This window comes from Leptodactylus fuscus, chromosome 6 (assembly GCF_031893055.1).
Source record: "Leptodactylus fuscus isolate aLepFus1 chromosome 6, aLepFus1.hap2, whole genome shotgun sequence".
NCBI lineage: Eukaryota > Metazoa > Chordata > Amphibia > Anura > Leptodactylidae > Leptodactylus > Leptodactylus fuscus.
In genome coordinates, this window is record NC_134270.1 from 3,084,021 (window position 1) to 3,104,384 (window position 20,364).

Here is a 20,364-nt window from a genome sequence, read left to right on the forward strand (position 1 = left end):
GGGTGCAGTAAGGGTGCTAATACAGGGGAGCAGTAAGGGTGCTAATACAGGGGAGCAGTAAGGGTGCTAATACAGGGGAGCAGTAAGGGTGCTAGTACAGGGGAGCAGTAAGGGTGCTAATACAGGGGAGCAGTAAGGGTGCTAATACAGGGGAGCAGTAAGGGTGCTAATACAGGGGAGCAGTAAGGGTGCTAATACAGGGGAGCAGTAAGGGTGCTAATACAGGGGAGCAGTAAGGGTGCTAATACAGGGGAGCAGTAAGGGTGCTAGTACAGGGGAGCAGTAAGGGTGCTAATACAGGAGTGCAGTAAGGGTGCTAATACAGGGGAGCAGTAAGGGTGCTAATACAGGAGTGCAGTAAGGGTGCTAATACAGGGGAGCAGTAAGGGTGCTAATACAGGGGAGCAGTAAGGGTGCTAATACAGGGGAGCAGTAAGGGTGCTAATACAGGGGAGCAGTAAGGGTGCTAATACAGGGGAGCAGTAAGGGTGCTAGTACAGGGGAGCAGTAAGGGTGCTAATACAGGGGAGCAGTAAGGGTGCCAATACAGAAGTGCAGTAAGGTTACTAATACAGGGGTGCAGTAAGGGTGCTAATACAGGGGTGCAGTAAGGGTGCTAATACAGGGGAGCAGTAAGGGTGCTAATACAGGAGTGCAGTAAGGGTGCTAATACAGGGGAGCAGTAAGGGTGCTAATACAGGGGAGCAGTAAGGGTGCTAATACAGGGGAGCAGTAAGGGTGCTAATACAGGGGAGCAGTAAGGGTGCTAATACAGGGGAGCAGTAAGGGTGCTAATACAGGGGTGCAGTAAGGGTGCTAATACAGGAGTGCAGTAAGGGTGCTAATACAGGAGTGCAGTAAGGGTGTTAGTACAGGGGAGCAGTAAGGGTGCTAATACAGGGGAGCAGTAAGGGTGCTAATACAGGAGTGCAGTAAGGTTACTAATACAGGGGAGCAGTAAGGGTGCTAATACAGGGGTGCAGTAAGGGTACTAATACAGGGGAGCAGTAAGGGTGCTAATACAGGGGAGCAGTAAGGGTGCTAATACAGGGGAGCAGTAAGGGTGCTAATACAGGGGAGCAGTAAGGGTGCTAATACAGGGGAGCAGTAAGGGTGCTAATACAGGAGTGCAGTAAGGGTGCTAATACAGGGGAGCAGTAAGGGTACTAATACAGGGGAGCAGTAAGGGTGCTAATACAGGGGAGCAGTAAGGGTACTAATACAGGGGAGCAGTAAGGGTGTTAGTACAGGGGAGCAGTAAGGGTGCTAATACAGGGGTGCAGTAAGGGTGCTAATACAGGGGTGCAGTAAGGGTGCTAATACAGGGGAGCAGTAAGGGTACTAATACAGGGGAGCAGTAAGGGTGCTAATACAGGGGAGCAGTAAGGGTGCTAATACAGGGGAGCAGTAAGGGTGCTAATACAGGGGTGCAGTAAGGGTACTAATACAGGGGAGCAGTAAGGGTGCTAATACAGGGGAGCAGTAAGGGTACTAATACAGGGGAGCAGTAAGGGTACTAATACAGGGGAGCAGTAAGGGTACTAATACAGGGGAGCAGTAAGGGTGCTAATACAGGAGTGCAGTAAGGGTGCTAATACAGGGGAGCAGTAAGGGTACTAATACAGGGGAGCAGTAAGGGTGCTAATACAGGGGAGCAGTAAGGGTGCTAATACAGGGGAGCAGTAAGGGTACTAATACAGGGGAGCAGTAAGGGTGTTAGTACAGGGGAGCAGTAAGGGTGCTAATACAGGGGTGCAGTAAGGGTGCTAATACAGGGGTGCAGTAAGGGTGCTAATACAGGGGTGCAGTAAGGGTGCTAATACAGGGGAGCAGTAAGGGTACTAATACAGGGGAGCAGTAAGGGTGCTAATACAGGGGAGCAGTAAGGGTGCTAATACAGGGGAGCAGTAAGGGTGCTAATACAGGGGTGCAGTAAGGGTACTAATACAGGGGAGCAGTAAGGGTACTAATACAGGGGAGCAGTAAGGGTGCTAATACAGGGGAGCAGTAAGGGTACTAATACAGGGGAGCAGTAAGGGTGTTAGTACAGGGGAGCAGTAAGGGTGCTAATACAGGGGTGCAGTAAGGGTGCTAATACAGGGGTGCAGTAAGGGTGCTAATACAGGGGAGCAGTAAGGGTGCTAATACAGGGGAGCAGTAAGGGTGCTAATACAGGGGAGCAGTAAGGGTGCTAATACAGGGGTGCAGTAAGGGTACTAATACAGGGGAGCAGTAAGGGTGCTAATACAGGGGAGCAGTAAGGGTGCTAATACAGGGGAGCAGTAAGGGTGCTAATACAGGGGTGCAGTAAGGGTACTAATACAGGGGAGCAGTAAGGGTGCTAATACAGGGGAGCAGTAAGGGTACTAATACAGGGGTGCAGTAAGGGTGCTAATACAGGGGAGCAGTAAGGGTGCTAATACAGGGGAGCAGTAAGGGTGCTAATACAGGGGAGCAGTAAGGGTGCTAATACAGGGGAGCAGTAAGGGTGCTAATACAGGGGAGCAGTAAGGGTGCTAATACAGGGGAGCAGTAAGGGTGCTAATACAGGGGAGCAGTAAGGGTGCTAGTACAGGGGAGCAGTAAGGGTACTAATACAGGGGAGCAGTAAGGGTGCTAATACAGGAGTGCAGTAAGGGTGCTAATACAGGGGAGCAGTAAGGGTGCTAATACAGGGGAGCAGTAAGGGTGCTAATACAGGGGTGCAGTAAGGGTGCTAATACAGGGGTGCAGTAAGGGTGCTAATACAGGGGAGCAGTAAGGGTGCTAATACAGGGGAGCAGTAAGGGTACTAATACAGAAGTGCAGTAAGGGTGCTAATACAGGGGTGCAGTAAGGGTGCTAATACAGGGGAGCAGTAAGGGTGCTAATACAGGGGAGCAGTAAGGGTGCTAATACAGGGGAGCAGTAAGGGTGCTAATACAGGAGTGCAGTAAGGGTGTTAGTACAGGGGAGCAGTAAGGGTGCTAATACAGGGGAGCAGTAAGGGTACTAATACAGGGGAGCAGTAAGGGTGCTAATACAGGAGTGCAGTAAGGGTGCTAATACAGGGGAGCAGTAAGGTTACTAATACAGGGGTGCAGTAAGGGTGCTAATACAGGGAAGCAGTAAGGGTACTAATACAGGGGAGCAGTAAGGGTGCTAATACAGGAGTGCAGTAAGGGTGCTAATACAGGGGAGCAGTAAGGGTGCTAATACAGGGGAGCAGTAAGGGTGCTAATACAGGGGAGCAGTAAGGGTGCTAATACAGGGGAGCAGTAAGGGTGCTAATACAGGGGAGCAGTAAGGGTGCTAATACAGGGGAGCAGTAAGGGTGCTAATACAGGCGAGCAGTAAGGGTGCTAATACAGGGGAGCAGTAAGGGTGCTAATACAGGAGTGCAGTAAGGGTGCTAATACAGGGGAGCAGTAAGGGTGCTAATACAGGCGAGCAGTAAGGGTGCTAATACAGGGGAGCAGTAAGGGGGAGTTCACACGGAGTTACATGCCGCGTGATGTGGCACATTACGCCGCGAGACCCTTTGCGGGCCGTACACGCTCCCATTGATTTCAATGGGAGCAGGGATCGTATGTGCCGCATTAGTTTGCGGCCGTGAATAAATGCATGGCCGCAAACTAGTAAGGGCGCTAATACATGGGTGCAGTAAGGGTGCTAATACAGGGGTGCAGTAAGGGTGCTAATACATGTATCCGCTGACAATCACACGGTCATACAGGTGTTTACTTAGTGGCCACAAGTAGGCGGAGTTCCATCGGCACGCACCTGCTTCTATGTTATAATGTGGACTGATAGTTATATAGGATTGCTTTATACAGGGTCTGGTGTCGTCAGGGGTTGCTGCCTCTGCACCACATCCATCATGCTGTTGGCTCCAATTCCCTCTGACTATGTCCTCGTTACACCTCTTATATCCCCGTCAGCCAGCCCGCTCCAATTACCGCTGATCATTAGTATCACTTACACATCATCTCTAACCTGCTTTCTATGTCTCACCACATGTCAATATACTTTGCAGACTAGAACACAGACCTGTCAGATGATAATCTAATCCCCTATAATATACTAGAACTCGGGATTGTGTTTTCTTAGCATTCTGTGTTGTGCCATCTGTCTATTAAACCTATTGCAAAGAGGTAGGTCCACTATCCACAAGGACGGGAAAAAGTGTGCCATCGGTAGGGTATGGAGCGCCGTTGCCATCTTACACCAACCTCTTGACATTAGAGAGTATAGTTAGGATATCTGGCACCAAAACTACGTGCAGTGATTGCTCAGGAATGGTGTGATCTAGAGGGAGAATTGTAACTACACAGGTCCTCAGTATGTGTTCTGTCTGACCTCGGGCCCCAGATATCATTTGGCAAGACCAGAGACCCAATTGGCCGCTCGGTGGTTAGCATTGTAGCCTTGCAACGCTGGAGTTTTGGGATTTAGTCAAGCCAAGTGAGTCTCCCACAGACATACTGATAGGATTGTGACCCCTGACTTACAATGTCTGCAGAATATGATGGCCCTATATAAGAGAGAAATAAAAATACTGGACAAAAAAACACATGAAATATTTTTGAGGATGTCGCCACCTATTGGCTACATGGAGCTATAAATGTTAGCTATAATGATTTCCTATTGGAGATGATACGGCGTATCCTGCTGACATGTACGGTCTGTAAAGACAAGAAATTACTCTCTCGTTGTATGACTGTAGGATAAAGGGGTCGACCACTTTCTGCAGAAATTTCAGGAGTGCCCTAGTGGAGTAGGAAACGGGTACAGGGCTTCAGAGTGTACCCGAGCCTGCACATACAATAGCACTGTCCATCTGTGTAGATATCCATATACAGGCTCATAGGCCCCAAGTCTCCTCTGCAACCCCAATAGCTGCACCACTGTATATGGAGAGTAAGATGTGAGTCAGGGGACAGTAAAAGAGCCCGCCATGAATGTCCTGCCTCTGCAATTTTATCTGCAAGCTGTCAGTGAATGAAAATATTCTTAAATTGGTTATACAGACACAGTATAACTTCCCTGGCGGTAAAACAAATGCAACCGTACTCGCCTCTCCATTCTCCTTACTGATCCATGTTGCAGGATGACGTTACCGACACCAGCTTTGGCGAGTCACAGACCGTAGTGTTGCATCGAAACCAGAGTCTGTGACGCCATCCTGGAGGGAAAAGGGAGCTACTGTCCTGCATTGAGGAAGCGAGGAGTATGGCTGCCCTTGTTTTCTGTTATCAGTCACTCGCAGTCTATCCTTCACTCTGTAGAAGTCTGCACACCCACCTCCATAGCTCCATATAATCCCCTCATGTTGTGAAGGGCTCCTACATATTTGCACATTCTATAACTGAAGGTCTGATACGTTGTGACTGTTATATAATCATCCATCCCCCGCCATCAGTATCCGCACTATTACACCGTATATTATCGCCGCCCCCTCTATAATTGCCTTGTTAATTTACCGTAGCTCACTGATGGTTCCTCTGCTCCCACGTACATCTCCATTATTATCCCGCTACTAATTCACGTCCCGGGAAAAGGAGCCAAACATATTATTTCCTCTTCACGTGCGGCCGTCAGAGGGAGGCGAGCGCCAAGCAATAAGTAATAGACCCCCGCGCGACTATTCGTAGTTCTGCAGCCTCCTCCAGATGTGGCATGGCTTTATACAGATGTGGTTTGCAGCTCTTGGGGAACTACATCTCCCATTGAACATGACATCTTGGGTGCTAGACAGATTCGACCTCAGAATCGGCACCAAATTCCTCCAAGTGAACATTCCCAACCCCCCCATGTACGTTACGTTCTCACGATCCCTGCCTTTTCCCCACTTCAGACCGAAAGGCCGTGATATCGCAGGGAACCCTGAAATGTGTCGGCTCCTCGCTCTTCCTAAAAAGCAAGTGGGGTGTCGGCTACCGCTTAAGGTATGTAAGATTCTGTGTTGTTACTTAAGTCTTTTTTCGTGATATTTTGTCTCAGTGACTCTTACCCTGAATCTTTGTCTCCTCAGCATGGACATAAAAGCCTCGAGTAATGTGGAAGCCATTTCATCGCTGATCTCACAGCACATCCCCAGGGCAACTCTACTGCTGCAGACGGAGAGCTCCCTTATCTTTTCCTTACCACTCAAAGACGTGGACATATTCCCAGGTATCACGCCATTTATAGCAGTATGCAGGTGTATGGTAGGTGTGTGATATGGGTGTCCTGTCTATAGGATAGCTCATCAATATCAGATTGGTGGAGGTCGAAACCTGATGCTTGCCTCTAACCCAGGGATAGGGAACCTTCGGCTCTCCAGCTGCTGTGAAACTACAACTCCCATCATGCTCCATTCACTGCCATGGGAGTTCCAAGAACAGCAGAGCAAGTATGCATGCTGGGAGTTGTAATTTTGCAACAGCTGGAAAGCCGTACATTCCCTACCCCTGCTCTAACCCCAGGAGCACATTCAGGTGGTCTCTGCCGCCTGGTTGATGTGTATAGCCAATGCGCTCTGTCTCTTCCAGTTGTTGACACCTCTCTTAGCCGTGGCTCTTTCCTCCTCCTTCCCTCTCCTTCTCCTTTGTGCATTAGGATGCACATGCTGACCTTCTTGCATTCTTAAAGGAACAGTTCTTACACTAATTAATTGGCTCCCAGTCTGTCCCTGACAATCTCTAACTATGTACAACTCCTCAGTCCCTGGCCAGGTGCTTGAGCAATGTCGGTTCCTAGCATGCTAGTTCCTGCAAAGGTATTCCATTACTGTATCCTGACTATTCTCTGTGCATAGACCCAGTTTGCTGTGTAGTGACCTGGTTCTTCTAACCTCCTGTGTATGACCACAGCCTGTCTCTGACCTTCATCCTGACCTTTTACCTATTTATGACCTTGCACGCTTGCCACTACTTACAGACCTCACTATTGTGACTTAGCCCTTATTGCTCTGCACCGGCATCTCTCTGGCCTAAGGCCACTTACACCAGGACCACTGGGAGCGGTAGCGACCTAGTAATCTCTCCACAATGGAGTCCAGAATCCCGGACTGGGGTTAAAGGGTGAAAACTGGGGTGGCTACTTAGACAGTGCACTTGGGAGTGGCCCAAAGTCAAACTGGTTAGATGATAGCTTGGATCCACAGTCCATAACTCATTGTCTTGGCATTGCATCTCTGCACCATTCATCTGACTCAGGACTGAGCTGCAAATACGGATCATGAGATAACCCCACAACGTTTGCAGAAATCCCAGCCCTTGCCAGTCACATCACTTGATATTCTCATTCTAATGTGGATTCCCAGAAAACTTGTGCCCTGATTTTATGCTGCACTGCAGGGTCTAAGGCTCATACAGGGGAGCTCAAGTTACGACAGGGCAGGGGTCTCTAATAAAGTGGCCGCTCAGGGGAGATGGAGAGCTTTGTGAATATGTTGCTATTCATTTTAACCAAATAACAACCTACCTTCTCTCGTGCGTCAGGATTATTTTCTGCGCTGGACAATGACTGCAGTTTAGGGGTCACGACTTACGGGGTTTCTATAACCACGTTGGAGGACGTCTTCTTCAAACTGGAATTGGACACTGAGGGTGATCAGTCAGGTAATGATGGGGGGTTGCTGTAACCTTGTTTATTGCCCTCTAGGGCTGAGCCATTAATTGGATTCATTTTCGGGGTTCCCCGTGAATGACTCAAGCGTGGCGAGATTGCAGGAGTTGTTCAGTTGCTATAATAGCTGGGAACCTCCTCCAAGCTCCCAGGCCTGCCATAGAGTTATAACTACAGTCAGACAGGGATTTTACCATAGACTGCCCGATCTGCAGCGATGTGTTTGTGGCTCTTCTGCATTTCACAGATCACAACATTTTCATGCAAAAAATAGAAGACGATGGCAAGTGGAAATCCACAGAGGAGATTGATCAAGGTTTACTGACCATGCCCGAGTCTCATCCCTGCACGGTCAGCGGCAAGGCGTTATGGAGGCAGCAGGTCACCACAGTAGCCAAGCTACACTTCCGTAATCTGTTTCGAGAGACCAAGTCCGTTCGATACGTGTGAGTACCTGCACCGTATATATCACATTGTGACGTGTTGGGTGTCCGAGGAAGGATATGTGGGTTTCATATGGCTCATTCCTTTTCTCAATACTCTCACCACTGTATTCGCTCTGTAAGGTTGTCTTATTTTCCCAGGGCCTTAGAAGGATATTCCCATCTAGTATTGCAAGGCTATGCCTCCACCTTGTAATGAGTTAGGGTCCAACCTCCAAGAGAAAAAAATGGAACCCGGGACTGACTTAGCACTGCATTCTGTTTTTCCTGCACAGTGGCGCCCCCAGCCACAAGGCTGTGCATGGAATTGCAGACAGTGTATAATGCACTTTGCTTCTTATCCTGTTAGTTTTAGACTGTCAAAATTATACAAAACACAAAAAATAGTGGAAATAAAATGATCGCTAAGATTTCAGGAATCCTTGTTTGTACCGGTGACTATGGACATCTCTCTGCTGCAATGTGGACGGATTCAGAGCCTTTTACCTGACATTTGCTTCTCTTTCAGGTCGCTTTTTCTCTTTCTGTTCTTAGCTGTCCAGGCAGCGATAAATATCGTACACTGGTATTATCACAAATCCTCCATCGATATCCGACTCTCCCCTGATCTGTATTTCCTGCGTCCAGGACAGAAGAGTCAGAAGTATATGACAAGCCTGCTGGTGCAGAGCTCTACAGGTAGTGTATGGAGTCACTGCAGGGGGCGCTTACCCGTCTATTTGTATCTCTCTCTCCGGACTTGCACATTTATAGCTGTATATTTCCGCCCTAGGTGATAATATAGACGACTTAATAGAGGCCCTGAGGAGTCAGAAGATAAAAGTGGAAATGATGAATGGAAGCGACTACATTTCTGTGGCTCCTCACAATGGGGCCCTGGATGTCTCCAGATCAGGAAAGGTATGAGGGTGTAAGTAGTGAGCAGAGCCTGCTTATGAATAAGCATATATCGGCTACCTATGTGGTGGTGGATGGGATCCTTTACATAGACATTTGTCAGATGGCACCTGGGACGCTTTATCCATAGGGCCAACATTGCACTTGCATCGGGCTCTATGGTAGCGGGGGCCCCCTTTGGACAGTGGGACAGTCCTACATTTGCTGTACTGCTGTGCAGGGCACTGGGTCCGAGCTAACCCAACTCAGTGGCGCCATCTGGATGCCGATGAGCTGAAGCCAGTGATAAAGTTGGGAGCCGTCTGCTTCACCACCCAGGCGCTGTCTTGATTCCCATTGCCCTGGGCACAATGTAGTGACATCACTTACTTCAAGCCTGTTGCTCCTAGAAGACTCCGGGTGGGGGGGGGGGGGGATGGAGGGGCAGAGGGGAGAGGCATGACACTATGGGGGCATCCTGGAAGAATAAAGGGACTCGAAATTGTGGCGGGAACCTTGGGGGGATGGTCATGAAACTGTGGGGGGACAACCTGGGGTGAGGACATGATATTGTGAGGGAAGCCTGAGGAGGGGCATGTCATTGTGGGAGAATATGATACTGTGGATAACATGGGGAGCATGATACTGTAGGAGCACCCTGAGGGAGGTATGATTTGGAGAAGGGGGGGGGTAGTGACACGGAGGGGGCAACCAGGGAGGGTGAGAGGACATGAATGTGTGGGGGCATTATAAGGGGCACATTGTATGGGACCACTGGTGAGCCATTATACTATGTGAGAGCCACTAAGTGGCGTTATACTATGCGGGGGCCATTAAAGGATCATTATAATTTTTGCAGGTCAGTTATTTCTAGGTGATGGGGGAGGGCAACTTATTAAATCTTTGCACAGGGCCCACCAATGTGTTAACCCATCCCTGGATGGCACTGTGATGTGTGTCTCACCTGGATGCATGTCTCATATATATGTACAATAGACACGTGCCACTGCTCCTGAACATGCTTGTTCTTGCATCTCCTGCAGTATTTCACGTATGACGCGGTATTCAATAGCAGTATGGTCCACACTCTGCCCGTCCTCATTAACACCATCAGTAACACTCTGCTCAGACAGCTGCACGTGAACGAGAGCATCCAGGTGTGGAGCAGCCCCTTTCCTCAGGTAAGAAGGGCATCCATGTAAGGCTGGGGCACTCGCAGAGGATACAAATGGCTAACCCACCTGTCATGTACAGACAAATCCCATCCATAACCTTGCATTGCACTGTGTCTGATGCTGCAGGTCTTGTCAAGTATTGCTTTAACCTTTGCAATGCTGGACCAGCTGAAAACCAAGGTAGAAACCAGTTGTATTCGTTTGCTCGTCGTGGCGTTCACACATTTTTGCTGTGGTTTGTGGTGCACTATTTTTCTGCACAGTTTTTGCAGGTGGAACACGTCTTTCACTTGTAAACACCACAGGGCCAAAAACACACAGACCTAGATTTATTAATAGGTAGATGTAGACAGGCAGGATGAAAATGCATCAGATTTATCCAAGTGACTGATGCTGGTGTATCTTCAGACTGTCTAGTTTGCATTTATACCGCCCTTTAGTTGGCTTAGGCCTGGTTCACATCTTCGTTCGGTATTCCATTTGGGGAATCCGCTTGGGGACCCTCCCGAATGGAAACCTATACGCATTAAAAAGCGGTTAACTAAGAAACCACACGGACCCGGCGTCGGCACGAATCATGCGGAGAGAAAAGCACTACAAGCAAAACACGGACCCTGTTATATGGGGTCCTTGTGGTTTCTTAGCTAGCCTTTTTATAATGCATATAGGTTTTGGGGGGTCCCCAAGCAGAGTCCGGATGTGAAGCAGGCCTTGCTTTGTGCCAGAATTTTTTTTACACAATTTTGGCGCATCTAAGCCACGTCTCCTTTTTCTTGAAAATTCACACCCACATCAAAAAATTCTAGTCTAAATTAGATGCCCCACATTGCGCCAAAGAGGTGCCGTGTTTACACCAGTGTCTAGTTGTATTCTCAATAGTAAATCTGGGTTACAGCGCTAAACTCATTTTTGGGACATGGTAAAAACTGATATTCGTATGTCACAGCGCCCCCTACTGGCTGTCAATGTATATACATGTTATAACAAACATTGGATGTCTCTGATATCACCACCTGTCACATAGTTTGAGAAAGAACGGTCTTAAAATGGTAAAAAAACAAAACTGAGCAAGTTCAATCAGCAACAAAGGCCTAGGTACTGAAATTGATCATGTTGGTATATAGAGCATGTATAATATGTATATGTGGCAGGGACTAGGTATATACAGCGCACCAGGTCCTGCATATACTCACTACTGTACAGCCCCCATATAGATATGTGTGTAATAATTCTATGTGTTATATCTATAGGAATATTTGGAGATAACTTTCAAAACCACGCTGTATTTTCTGGTCATTTATCTGGGGATTATCGCGGCGGGCATGTTGCCATATTTCGCCATGGAAAACACGTACAACCATAAGGTGAGAATTATTATTACTGCTCAAAGGTTTACACTGAATCTCTACCAAGGGGATAGGGTATAAGTGTCTGATCTGTAGACCCCCAGAGAGCCCACAGCGCTCCGTATAAGTGAGACGTGGTGCGTGGCCATCGTTACATTCAGAGAGTAGTCAGCGGTGGAATGGTATAATGGATGAAGCCGGAAGCAATAGACTCTGTCACCTGTGTCTTCCAGTCATCTGATATTCATGATCTAGTCTAAGGATAGGCTGGGGTTAATTTATAAACTCAATGGGGGCCAGGGGCGTAACTACCAGGGAGGCAGATGCCACAGGGCCCGGGACCAGTAAGTGACAGCGCGGGCCCCACAAGCACTATTATTATACTCGGGAGTCTTTTTGGACCCCCGAGTACAACGATCGGAGGCCCGGGAGAGGTAAGAGAACATACAAAACTGTGTTACTTACCTCTCCAGGCAGGCTTTGGCCTACTTGCGTGACGTCATATGACCCACGACGCAGGGCCCCGGTCACATGACGTCCCAGAAGATGGCCAACAGCGACGAAGAATTCAGGGGAGTCAGGAGATAGGTAAGTAACAATAGTTTGTTATGTTTGTATCCCTCTGGGTCTCCGATTATTATACTCTGGGGTCTGAAAAGATAATTGTTCATGTTTGTCCACAATGGGTGGCGGTAGGGATCAGTTGGTCGAGGTCTTCGGGGGGGGGCAGGGGCATGTTAAAAGTTCGCCACGGGGCCCCGCCATTCCTAGTTACGCCACTGATGGGGGCCGGTGGTGGGGTAAAATAAAAATAGAAATGACACTGACCTACCTCTGGTCCTCGGTTCTGGTGATACGATTTCCAGGCTTTAGTGCAAAGGGTCAGATGTTCACAGCAGGCAATCACTGGCCTCAGTGGTCACATGATGTATGAAAAGTGATGTCGAGGGGGCCACACGGTGGCTCAGTGGTTAGCACTGCAGCCTTGCAGCGCTGGAGTCCTGGTGTTCAAATCCCGCCAAGGACAAAAAACCATCTGCAAGGAGTTTGTATGTTCTCCCCGTGTTTGCATGGATTTCCATCCCATATTCCAAAAAAGACATACTGATAGGGAAAAATGTACATTGTGAGCTCTATGTGGGGCTCACAATCTACAAAAAAAAAAAAAAGAAAAGTGATGTCATCGGTACCCAACATGTGATCACTAAGGCCAGTGATTGGCTGCAGAGGTCACCTGATTCTCTGTATTTCCTGGAATGGTGGGAAGGGGGACATGACACCAAACTGAGGACTGATTATTATTGCTTTATTATACCCCACCCCCAGCCTCAAATGAGTTTTTACTTTATCCCCTAAATCCCTTTAATATAAGATGGCTGGAAAATGTCTTTAAGGTCTCTCACATGACTGTGCGTCGGCCACCTAGGCACCTGCAGATTCTTGCACTTGGTATTGCATGATAAGTGTAATTCAGTGATTCTTATACATGTCTTCTCCTTCACAAGGTGAAATCCTACACTCAGCTGAAGATGTCTGGCCTCTACCAGTCGGCCTATTGGCTTGGCCAAGCTGCAGTGGATCTTCCGCTGTATTTTATTATCCTCGTCATCATGCTGGGAACCCTGTTCTTATTCAATAAAGGAATCCACCTGTATATCGGGACGTTCTTTACCTTGGTAAGTGATGCCAATGATAGAGCACCAGGTTACTGTGCACGTCCTCTGTCCATTGTGGGGCGCTACAGCACTATATTAATGGGACTGAAGCACAAACAGGCCACGTGGCTTATGAATGTGACGTCACGTGGCCAGTAAAACAGTACAGTATTACATTATAAGGAAAGTGAATTCCTATCCTTTCCTAAGTTGAGTTACATTATTCAGTACAAATATTCATCTCCTGTAATGTCCAGGCTGTCAGATCGCTCTTTTATTTCGCTGTAATGTGACTTCTGTTCCGTTTGCAGACTTTCTGCCTAATCGGTTTCGTTCCTGCGTCCGTTCTCCTGACCTACGTCGTGTCCTTCACCTACAAACAAATCAGCGACACTCGGCAGTGGTGGTCCATATTGTTCTCCATGGTATGTATACATAGGACAGGGGTCACACTATTGCTATTCATTGTCCGTCACAGGATGAGAGCAACGGACATTAAAGTGTAACTCCTGTTTCATTCACTTTTTTGCTATTGTGTATACTTTATTAATCTATAAAACTTCCTTTTATTAAAAAAAAGCAGGCTGTACATTTCTTACAAGCAATGATCTAAGCAATGGCAGAGATTCTGGCCGTACACATAATATACTCAATGTAGTACTTACAACTGAAGATTTACCACAGAGGGGGGGATGGTCACTTCACATTGCCGTGTCTCCGGTTTTATGATACCTAGAAAATTGGTTCTGGTATCAGAAGAAAGCTCTGGCTGTAAAATAATCGGAGATATCACAAGTTATAACAGTCGGGAATGTGATTTTATACACTGAACGAACTGCTACATATTAAGGTCAAATTACTGACTGTGTTTTTAACTAGTGATATCTCAGATTGTGTTATAGCTAGGACTTAAAGGAATCCTATCATTGGATACCCTTTTTTTCTCGATAACACATAGGAATAGCCTTAAGAAAGTCTATTCTTCTCCTACCTTTAGATGTCTTCTCCACGCCGCCGTTCAGTAGAAATCCGTGCTTTCTTTGGTATGTAAATGAGTTCTCTCGCAGCACTGGGGGCGTTCCCAATGCTGCAAGAGAACTCTCCAGTGATGCCTCCATCTTCGTCTCTCCCTGTGTCTTCTTCCGTCCTGGGTTTCAATCTTCTAGGCCTCGGGCAGAGCCAACTACGCATGCCTGGGCCACAAGAAAATGGACGCTTACAAGAAAATGGACGCTTACTCCAGCTAACTGTGTAAGTGGCCATTTTCTTGTGGCCCAGGATCTGCCCGAGGCCTAGAAGATTGAGACCCAGGACGGAAGAAGACACAGGAAGAGGCCGTTCCAGAAGAAGATAGAGGTGTCGCTGGAGAGTTCTCACGCCCCTGTTTGAGTGCTGAGGACCGCCCCCAGTGCTGCGAGAGAACTCATTTGCATACCGAAGAAAACCGGGATTTCTACCAAACGGCGGCGTGGAGGAGACATCTAAAGGTAGGAGAAGTATAGCCTTTCTTAAGGCTATTCCTATAAGTGATCGAGAAAAAAAGGGTATCCAATGATAGCATCCCTTTAAATCTTGGCATCATCTGAAAGCTGAGAATGTTGTCATTCTTACGATACCACCTATAGACGCTATGAAGCTGAAGATACAGCCATGGGAAGTGATCATTCCCCTTTGGTAAATGCTTCACTTCTACATGTTCACAATACAACTATGTACAGACTTTCCTTAGTAACAGCTCAGTTAGAGACTTGTACAAATATTAGAAGTCTGTTTTATAATAAAAAGGAATGACAAAAATGGTGACCAATAACTCCGGCCCAAAAAATGGGACACTTTACACTTCCACGTTACACTTTAAGGCTGCATTCACACAGAGTAACGCCAGGCGTCATTTGTGTGTAATTTGTGTGTCTTTTATGGCCGTCATAAAACGTTTACATAGAGTTCTATAGGAAAAGACGGCCGTCATTTACGGCCGTCATTGTAATGACGGCCGTAAATGACGGCTGTAAATGACGGCTGTCTTTTCCTATAGAACTCTATGTAAATGTTTTATGACGGCCGTAAAAGACACAAATTACACACAAATGACGCCTGGCGTTACTCTGTGTGAATGCAGCCTAAGTCTGCATTCTCCTCCCACATGTAAAAAACAACTAGATTTCTGTACTCAGTGTAAAATCCCTTTCTCATATTCATTGGGGGACACAGCACCATGGGGTATAGATTTAGCCGCTAGGGGCTGACACTAGGAAAAGCAAAAGATGCCGCCACCGCTCCCAGTAGTAGAAAGACACAAATAACCGAAAAAGACACAGAACCAACAACCACCATTATGTCCTGGACCCGAAAACTGGCCAGAAAAGCCCAGAACTGAAACAACAAGAAAACAAGAATCTGTGTCCCCCAATGATTACAGTGAGAAAAGGTGAGTACAAAAATCCAGCGGTGGGTAAGTGCTCATACTCACCTGTCTGAAGTCTTCACAGGGTCACCCCCTATGGTGGACCTCACACGTGGCAATGGGGTGAGCAGTATTCCGGCTGCCGTTATGGAGAATGGTGGGGTAGAGCACTGTACCTGCGACTAGCGTGTCATATATTCTGAAGACCCCCCTGCACCCAAAATAACTCAGGTCACGTCTGTCTCCTATGGACACTAGGCTAAAACTGACTTATCACAGTGTCTGTGGAGAGAGCGTAACCCAGAGGTGGAGCCGACATCTTTTACTACTCCTAGTGTCAGCCCCCTAGTGGCCAAAAAAATTTGCAAGAAAGCTTAAAAAATACAACATGTTAATTTTAGCTGCAGAATTGTAATTCCTTATAGAATCACTAGGGGAAGGAAAATGACAGAGAAAAACACAGCAAAAACTTTTTCCCACTGCATTTTTTTTTTTTGCTGCATTTCACTATGTGGGACCTCAGCCTCAAAGTGATCCTCTCGCACACGTCCAGCACGGCTGGGTCATTCTTAGTAACACGTTTTCTCCTTTTTGTCTTTTAGACGGGCCTCATCACCATCACTGTCATCGAGCTGGCTTCCGTCATAGGCAACGATTTGATCTCTACAGTTTGCCACGATCTGTTTTCCATCTTTATTCCTATCTACCCCCTTATCGGTGTCCTGATCTGTTTTTCTAGGGTAAGTTCTCTTCATTATTGTGTGCAATCTTTGCAATATTTCTGAATACGTTTCTTTTTACAGCTTTGAGATTTGCACTACTGTTGGTTTCTATCGTCCTTTCTAGCTTATGCCGGGGCTTCGTTGCCAGAAGACTAGTTATTGGTGCAGGACTTCCAGCATCAAGGCCCCAGCATAAGCCTCTGCATGGGTTGCTCCAATTCCTGGACACCCCATAAAAGTACAAATTACTCACAAAGTAGCATCGCTCTCTGTAAGGTGCGGTAAGCTGTCCCAGCTCAGAATAGCTTGCAATCCAGCAGAGTGCTCATAGAGGAACTAGAAAACTAAGCCATCGGGGTTCAGTCTCCTGCAACAGACAGGGAAACACTGCAGGTTGGAATTGGACTTGCTCTAGAGGGTATGCTGTAGGGGACTTGCTATAGGGGGCCCCAGCGTACAGCTACTATACATGATGCATCCATATATACTGGTCTAGCACACACTAGGCAGAATAATGCCAAGGAGGTTGTATTGTCCGAACCACATTTGTCCTGAACTTGTGCAGCTTTAGGCACGGCTGTAAGAGTTGCATCTGATTCACATTGTGATTTTTGTGCTCCAGATGTCTTGGAAAGTTTCAAGCGATGAAAACAGCTACACACAACTGGGAAGGGTGCTGGTGTCCGTGATCTCTGTAAGTATGAACATGGGAAATCATATGGCAAGCATACCTGTCTGCATGTATAATGCTGTTTCATAGGGGTGGATTGATGCTTGTTTTGCTCTATACTAACACATTATGACATCACCTGGGGTACAGTTTATAGCAATGTGAACTTCCACCTGCTGATCTAAGGACTGGAGGACGCACATGGCCAGTCTCTCTCCTAACAGTCAGGCTTCTGCATAGTGATCCAATAGGAATCGGTTTCTGCCCTGCTTGTCAGGAGAGGAGCAGAGTCTCTGCCGTAGCACTAAGGTCCCTTCATTGTAAATACAGCCACAATACGGCATCCATTGTACACATGACACTCACACTCTTACATTTCTTTGCAGCCTTATCTCCAGTGTGTCATCTTACTATTAATTCTGCGCTACCTGGAGGTAAAGAACGGAGGCAAATCCTTGAGAAAAGATCCGGTTTTCAGGTATGCCATTTCATGTATTGGATATCCTTCTCATAGACCCTTATATGTAAGGATCACTTATGTATCCTGCAATGTTATCCCTACAGGACGAAAGATAAAAAACAAAAGATGTGGAAGTTCACAGAGGTCCCTGAAGATGAAGACGAGGATGTGCGGGTAGAAAGAGCAAGAGTTGGCGAGTATATGGCCGCAAATGGTTACGAGGTAAGTACTAGGGATAGCAGAAAGAGATTAATGGGCCTCACTTGTCTGCTGACAGCCGAGGGCAACTTGTAGTAGTGACACTCTGACTCCAGTGGTGTTTTATGTAAATGTCTCTATGGTGTTGTTTTGCAGAATCTGCAGTTTATTAGTTTTGGTGCATTGCCAGCATTCTGACCTACAGGTCTAGTGAATTCATGAGCTGTAGAAACCTGTCTCCCTCTTGCTCCGTGTGCCCTATAGTATTCTTTCTATGAGTCCGATGTATTCATAAGCTCCTGTCTTCTGTCTGTCTCTGATTGACAGCCTTCTCCCCATGCCCTATAGTATTCTTTCTATGAGTCCGATGTATTCATAAGCTCCTGTCTTCTGTCTGTCTCTGATTGACAGCCTTCTCCCCATGCCCTATAGTATTCTTTCTAGGAGTCCAATGTATTCATAAGCTCCTGTCTTCTGTCTGTCTCTGATTGACAGCCTTCTCCCCATGCCCTATAGTATTCTTTCTAGGGGACCGATGTATTCATAAGCTCCTGTCTTCCTCCTGTCGCTGATTGACAGCCTTCTCCCCATGCTGTATAGTATTCTTTCTAGGGGAACAATGTATTCATAAGTTCCTTTCTTCCTCCTGTCGCTGATTGACAGCCTTCTCCCCATGCCCTATAGTATTCTTTCTATGAGTCAAGAGTATTCTTGAACCGCAGACTCCTATCTTCCACCAGCCACTGATAGCTTTCTCCTTATGGTCTATAGTATTAACCCATAAAGGACTGAGGTGTTCAGATAAGTGTACATGGCTGTCTAGCTAAAGATTTTGCCTGAACAAGACACCTATAAATTGTTCTGCTGCTGTGAATATGGAGCTTGGTGATCGTTCTTTTTTCTTAATACTGCCGCTGAGTGTGAACACATCCTTGCTTTGTCCCATATTGGGTTCATTAGTCACATGGTGCACAAGCAGTACAATCCCATTCAATTTAATAGGGCTAAACTGCATGACCAGGTATCAGGAACATACCCCCTACAATATGTACAGCACCGCCCTTGGTGTGCTTGGAAGAAGACGTGGCGCTTGCCCAAATAGCCTTGCCAACCAGATGATCTAATGGAGTCCCAGGCGTCAGACCGTCACCGATCACATTTTGTTGACCTAGCCAAGGATAGACCATTAATATATATTGTGGTATATAAGTCACAGAACACCACTTATGGGCAGTCTAGGTAGTATAGGGTGATTTGACTTATTTTTACTTAATTTTAGCCTTGTTTGGTGTTCTAGGAATTGTATAATGAACTGTTAAAGTGAAACCAGTGTGGAACCAATACCTTTCTTCCTATTGTTTCCCATTCAGAAGCCGGCCGTCCTGGTCAGTGGTTTACACAAAGAATACCAAGAAAGAGGCAAAACCATTATTGGAAAGGCAATGAGAAAACTGGTGGCTAATAATATATCATTTTGTGTCAGAAAGGGTGAGTATAATCCTGGATAAGATTCCACCTAGATATATGTATAAATCTATGTGGTGTATTTCACATTGCTGGTTGTTTTCAGGGGAAATCCTTGGATTGGTGGGGCCAAACGGATCCGGGAAAAGCACATTACTAGACATGATGGTGGGGCAGACAGAGCCAAACGCTGGGCAGGTCAGTATTCCTTGTAGTGCAATACAGTGATAGAAATGACAATGTCTAGTGGTCTAACTGGTGGTCTAAGATATTACCTGAGGATCTAAGTAATAGGTGAGAGACAGAATCTAATAGGTGAGGGACAGGATCTAATAGGTAATAGGTGAGAGACAGGATCTAATAGGTAATAGGTGAGAGACAGGATCTAATAGGTAATAGGTGAGAGACAAGATCTAATAGGTAATAGGTGAGAGACAGGATCTAATAGGTAATAGGTGAGAGACAGGATCTAATAGGTAATAGGTGAGAGACAAGATCTAATAGGTAATAGGTGAGAGACAGGATCTAATAGGTGAGGGACAGGATCTAAGGTAATAGTTGAGAGACAAGATCTAATAGATAATAGGTGAGAGACAGGATCTAAATAATGTGTGAGAGACAGGATCTAATAGGTGAGAAACAGGATCTAATAGATAATAGGTAGGAGACATGATCTAAATAATGGGTGAGAGACAGGATCTAATAGGTGAGAAACAGGATCTAAGGTAATAAGTGTGAGACAGGATCTAATAGGTAATAGAAAGGAGACATGATCTAATAGGTAATAGGTGTGAGACAGGATCTAATAGGTAATAGGTGAGAAACAGGATCTAATAGGTAATGGGTGAGAGACAGGATCTAATAGGTAATAGATTGTAGACATGATCTAATACGTGAGAGACAGGATCTAATAGGTGAGAGACAGGATCTAATAGATAGGTAGGATACAGGATTTTATAAATAATAGGTGAGGGACAGGATCTAATAGGTAATAGGTGAAAGACAGGATCTAATAAATAATAGGTGAGAGATAGGATCTAAATAATGGATGAGAGACAGGATCTAATAGATAATAGGTAGGAGACAGGATCTAATAGGTAATAGGTGAGAGACAGGATCTAATAGGAAAGAGATATTAGCTAAGGTAATAGGTCAGAGATAGGATTTAAAGTAAGAATTGAGAAATGGCATCTAAGGGAGCCTTCACATGGAGTAAATACACGTGTATAAATTCACGTATAAAAATAAGACTCCCATTGACTTCAGTGACATTTTACAGGCGTATTTTTACACGTGTAAAAAATATCATTGAAGTCAATGGGAGTCGTATCTTTACACGTGTATTTTTACACGTGTATTTT

The 20,364-nt window shown here is 46.3% G+C and overlaps 1 protein-coding gene across 1 annotated transcript in view; it reads left to right on the plus strand.

Moving 5' to 3' along the window:
* ABCA5 (ATP binding cassette subfamily A member 5) overlaps nucleotides 1–20,364 on the plus strand; it is an 84,995-nt gene that overhangs the window by 56,108 nt on the left and 8,523 nt on the right. Inside the window, exons 17-32 of the mRNA XM_075279253.1 lie at nucleotides 5,837–5,927; nucleotides 6,014–6,153; nucleotides 7,464–7,583; nucleotides 7,838–8,036; nucleotides 8,542–8,711; nucleotides 8,806–8,933; nucleotides 9,953–10,090; nucleotides 11,335–11,448; nucleotides 12,936–13,106; nucleotides 13,397–13,510; nucleotides 16,092–16,229; nucleotides 16,834–16,905; nucleotides 17,268–17,359; nucleotides 17,446–17,563; nucleotides 18,910–19,027; nucleotides 19,110–19,201. Coding sequence (XP_075135354.1) covers nucleotides 5,837–5,927; nucleotides 6,014–6,153; nucleotides 7,464–7,583; nucleotides 7,838–8,036; nucleotides 8,542–8,711; nucleotides 8,806–8,933; nucleotides 9,953–10,090; nucleotides 11,335–11,448; nucleotides 12,936–13,106; nucleotides 13,397–13,510; nucleotides 16,092–16,229; nucleotides 16,834–16,905; nucleotides 17,268–17,359; nucleotides 17,446–17,563; nucleotides 18,910–19,027; nucleotides 19,110–19,201 — 2,015 coding nt within the window. The remainder of the gene's footprint in view (nucleotides 1–5,836; nucleotides 5,928–6,013; nucleotides 6,154–7,463; nucleotides 7,584–7,837; nucleotides 8,037–8,541; nucleotides 8,712–8,805; nucleotides 8,934–9,952; nucleotides 10,091–11,334; nucleotides 11,449–12,935; nucleotides 13,107–13,396; nucleotides 13,511–16,091; nucleotides 16,230–16,833; nucleotides 16,906–17,267; nucleotides 17,360–17,445; nucleotides 17,564–18,909; nucleotides 19,028–19,109; nucleotides 19,202–20,364) is intronic.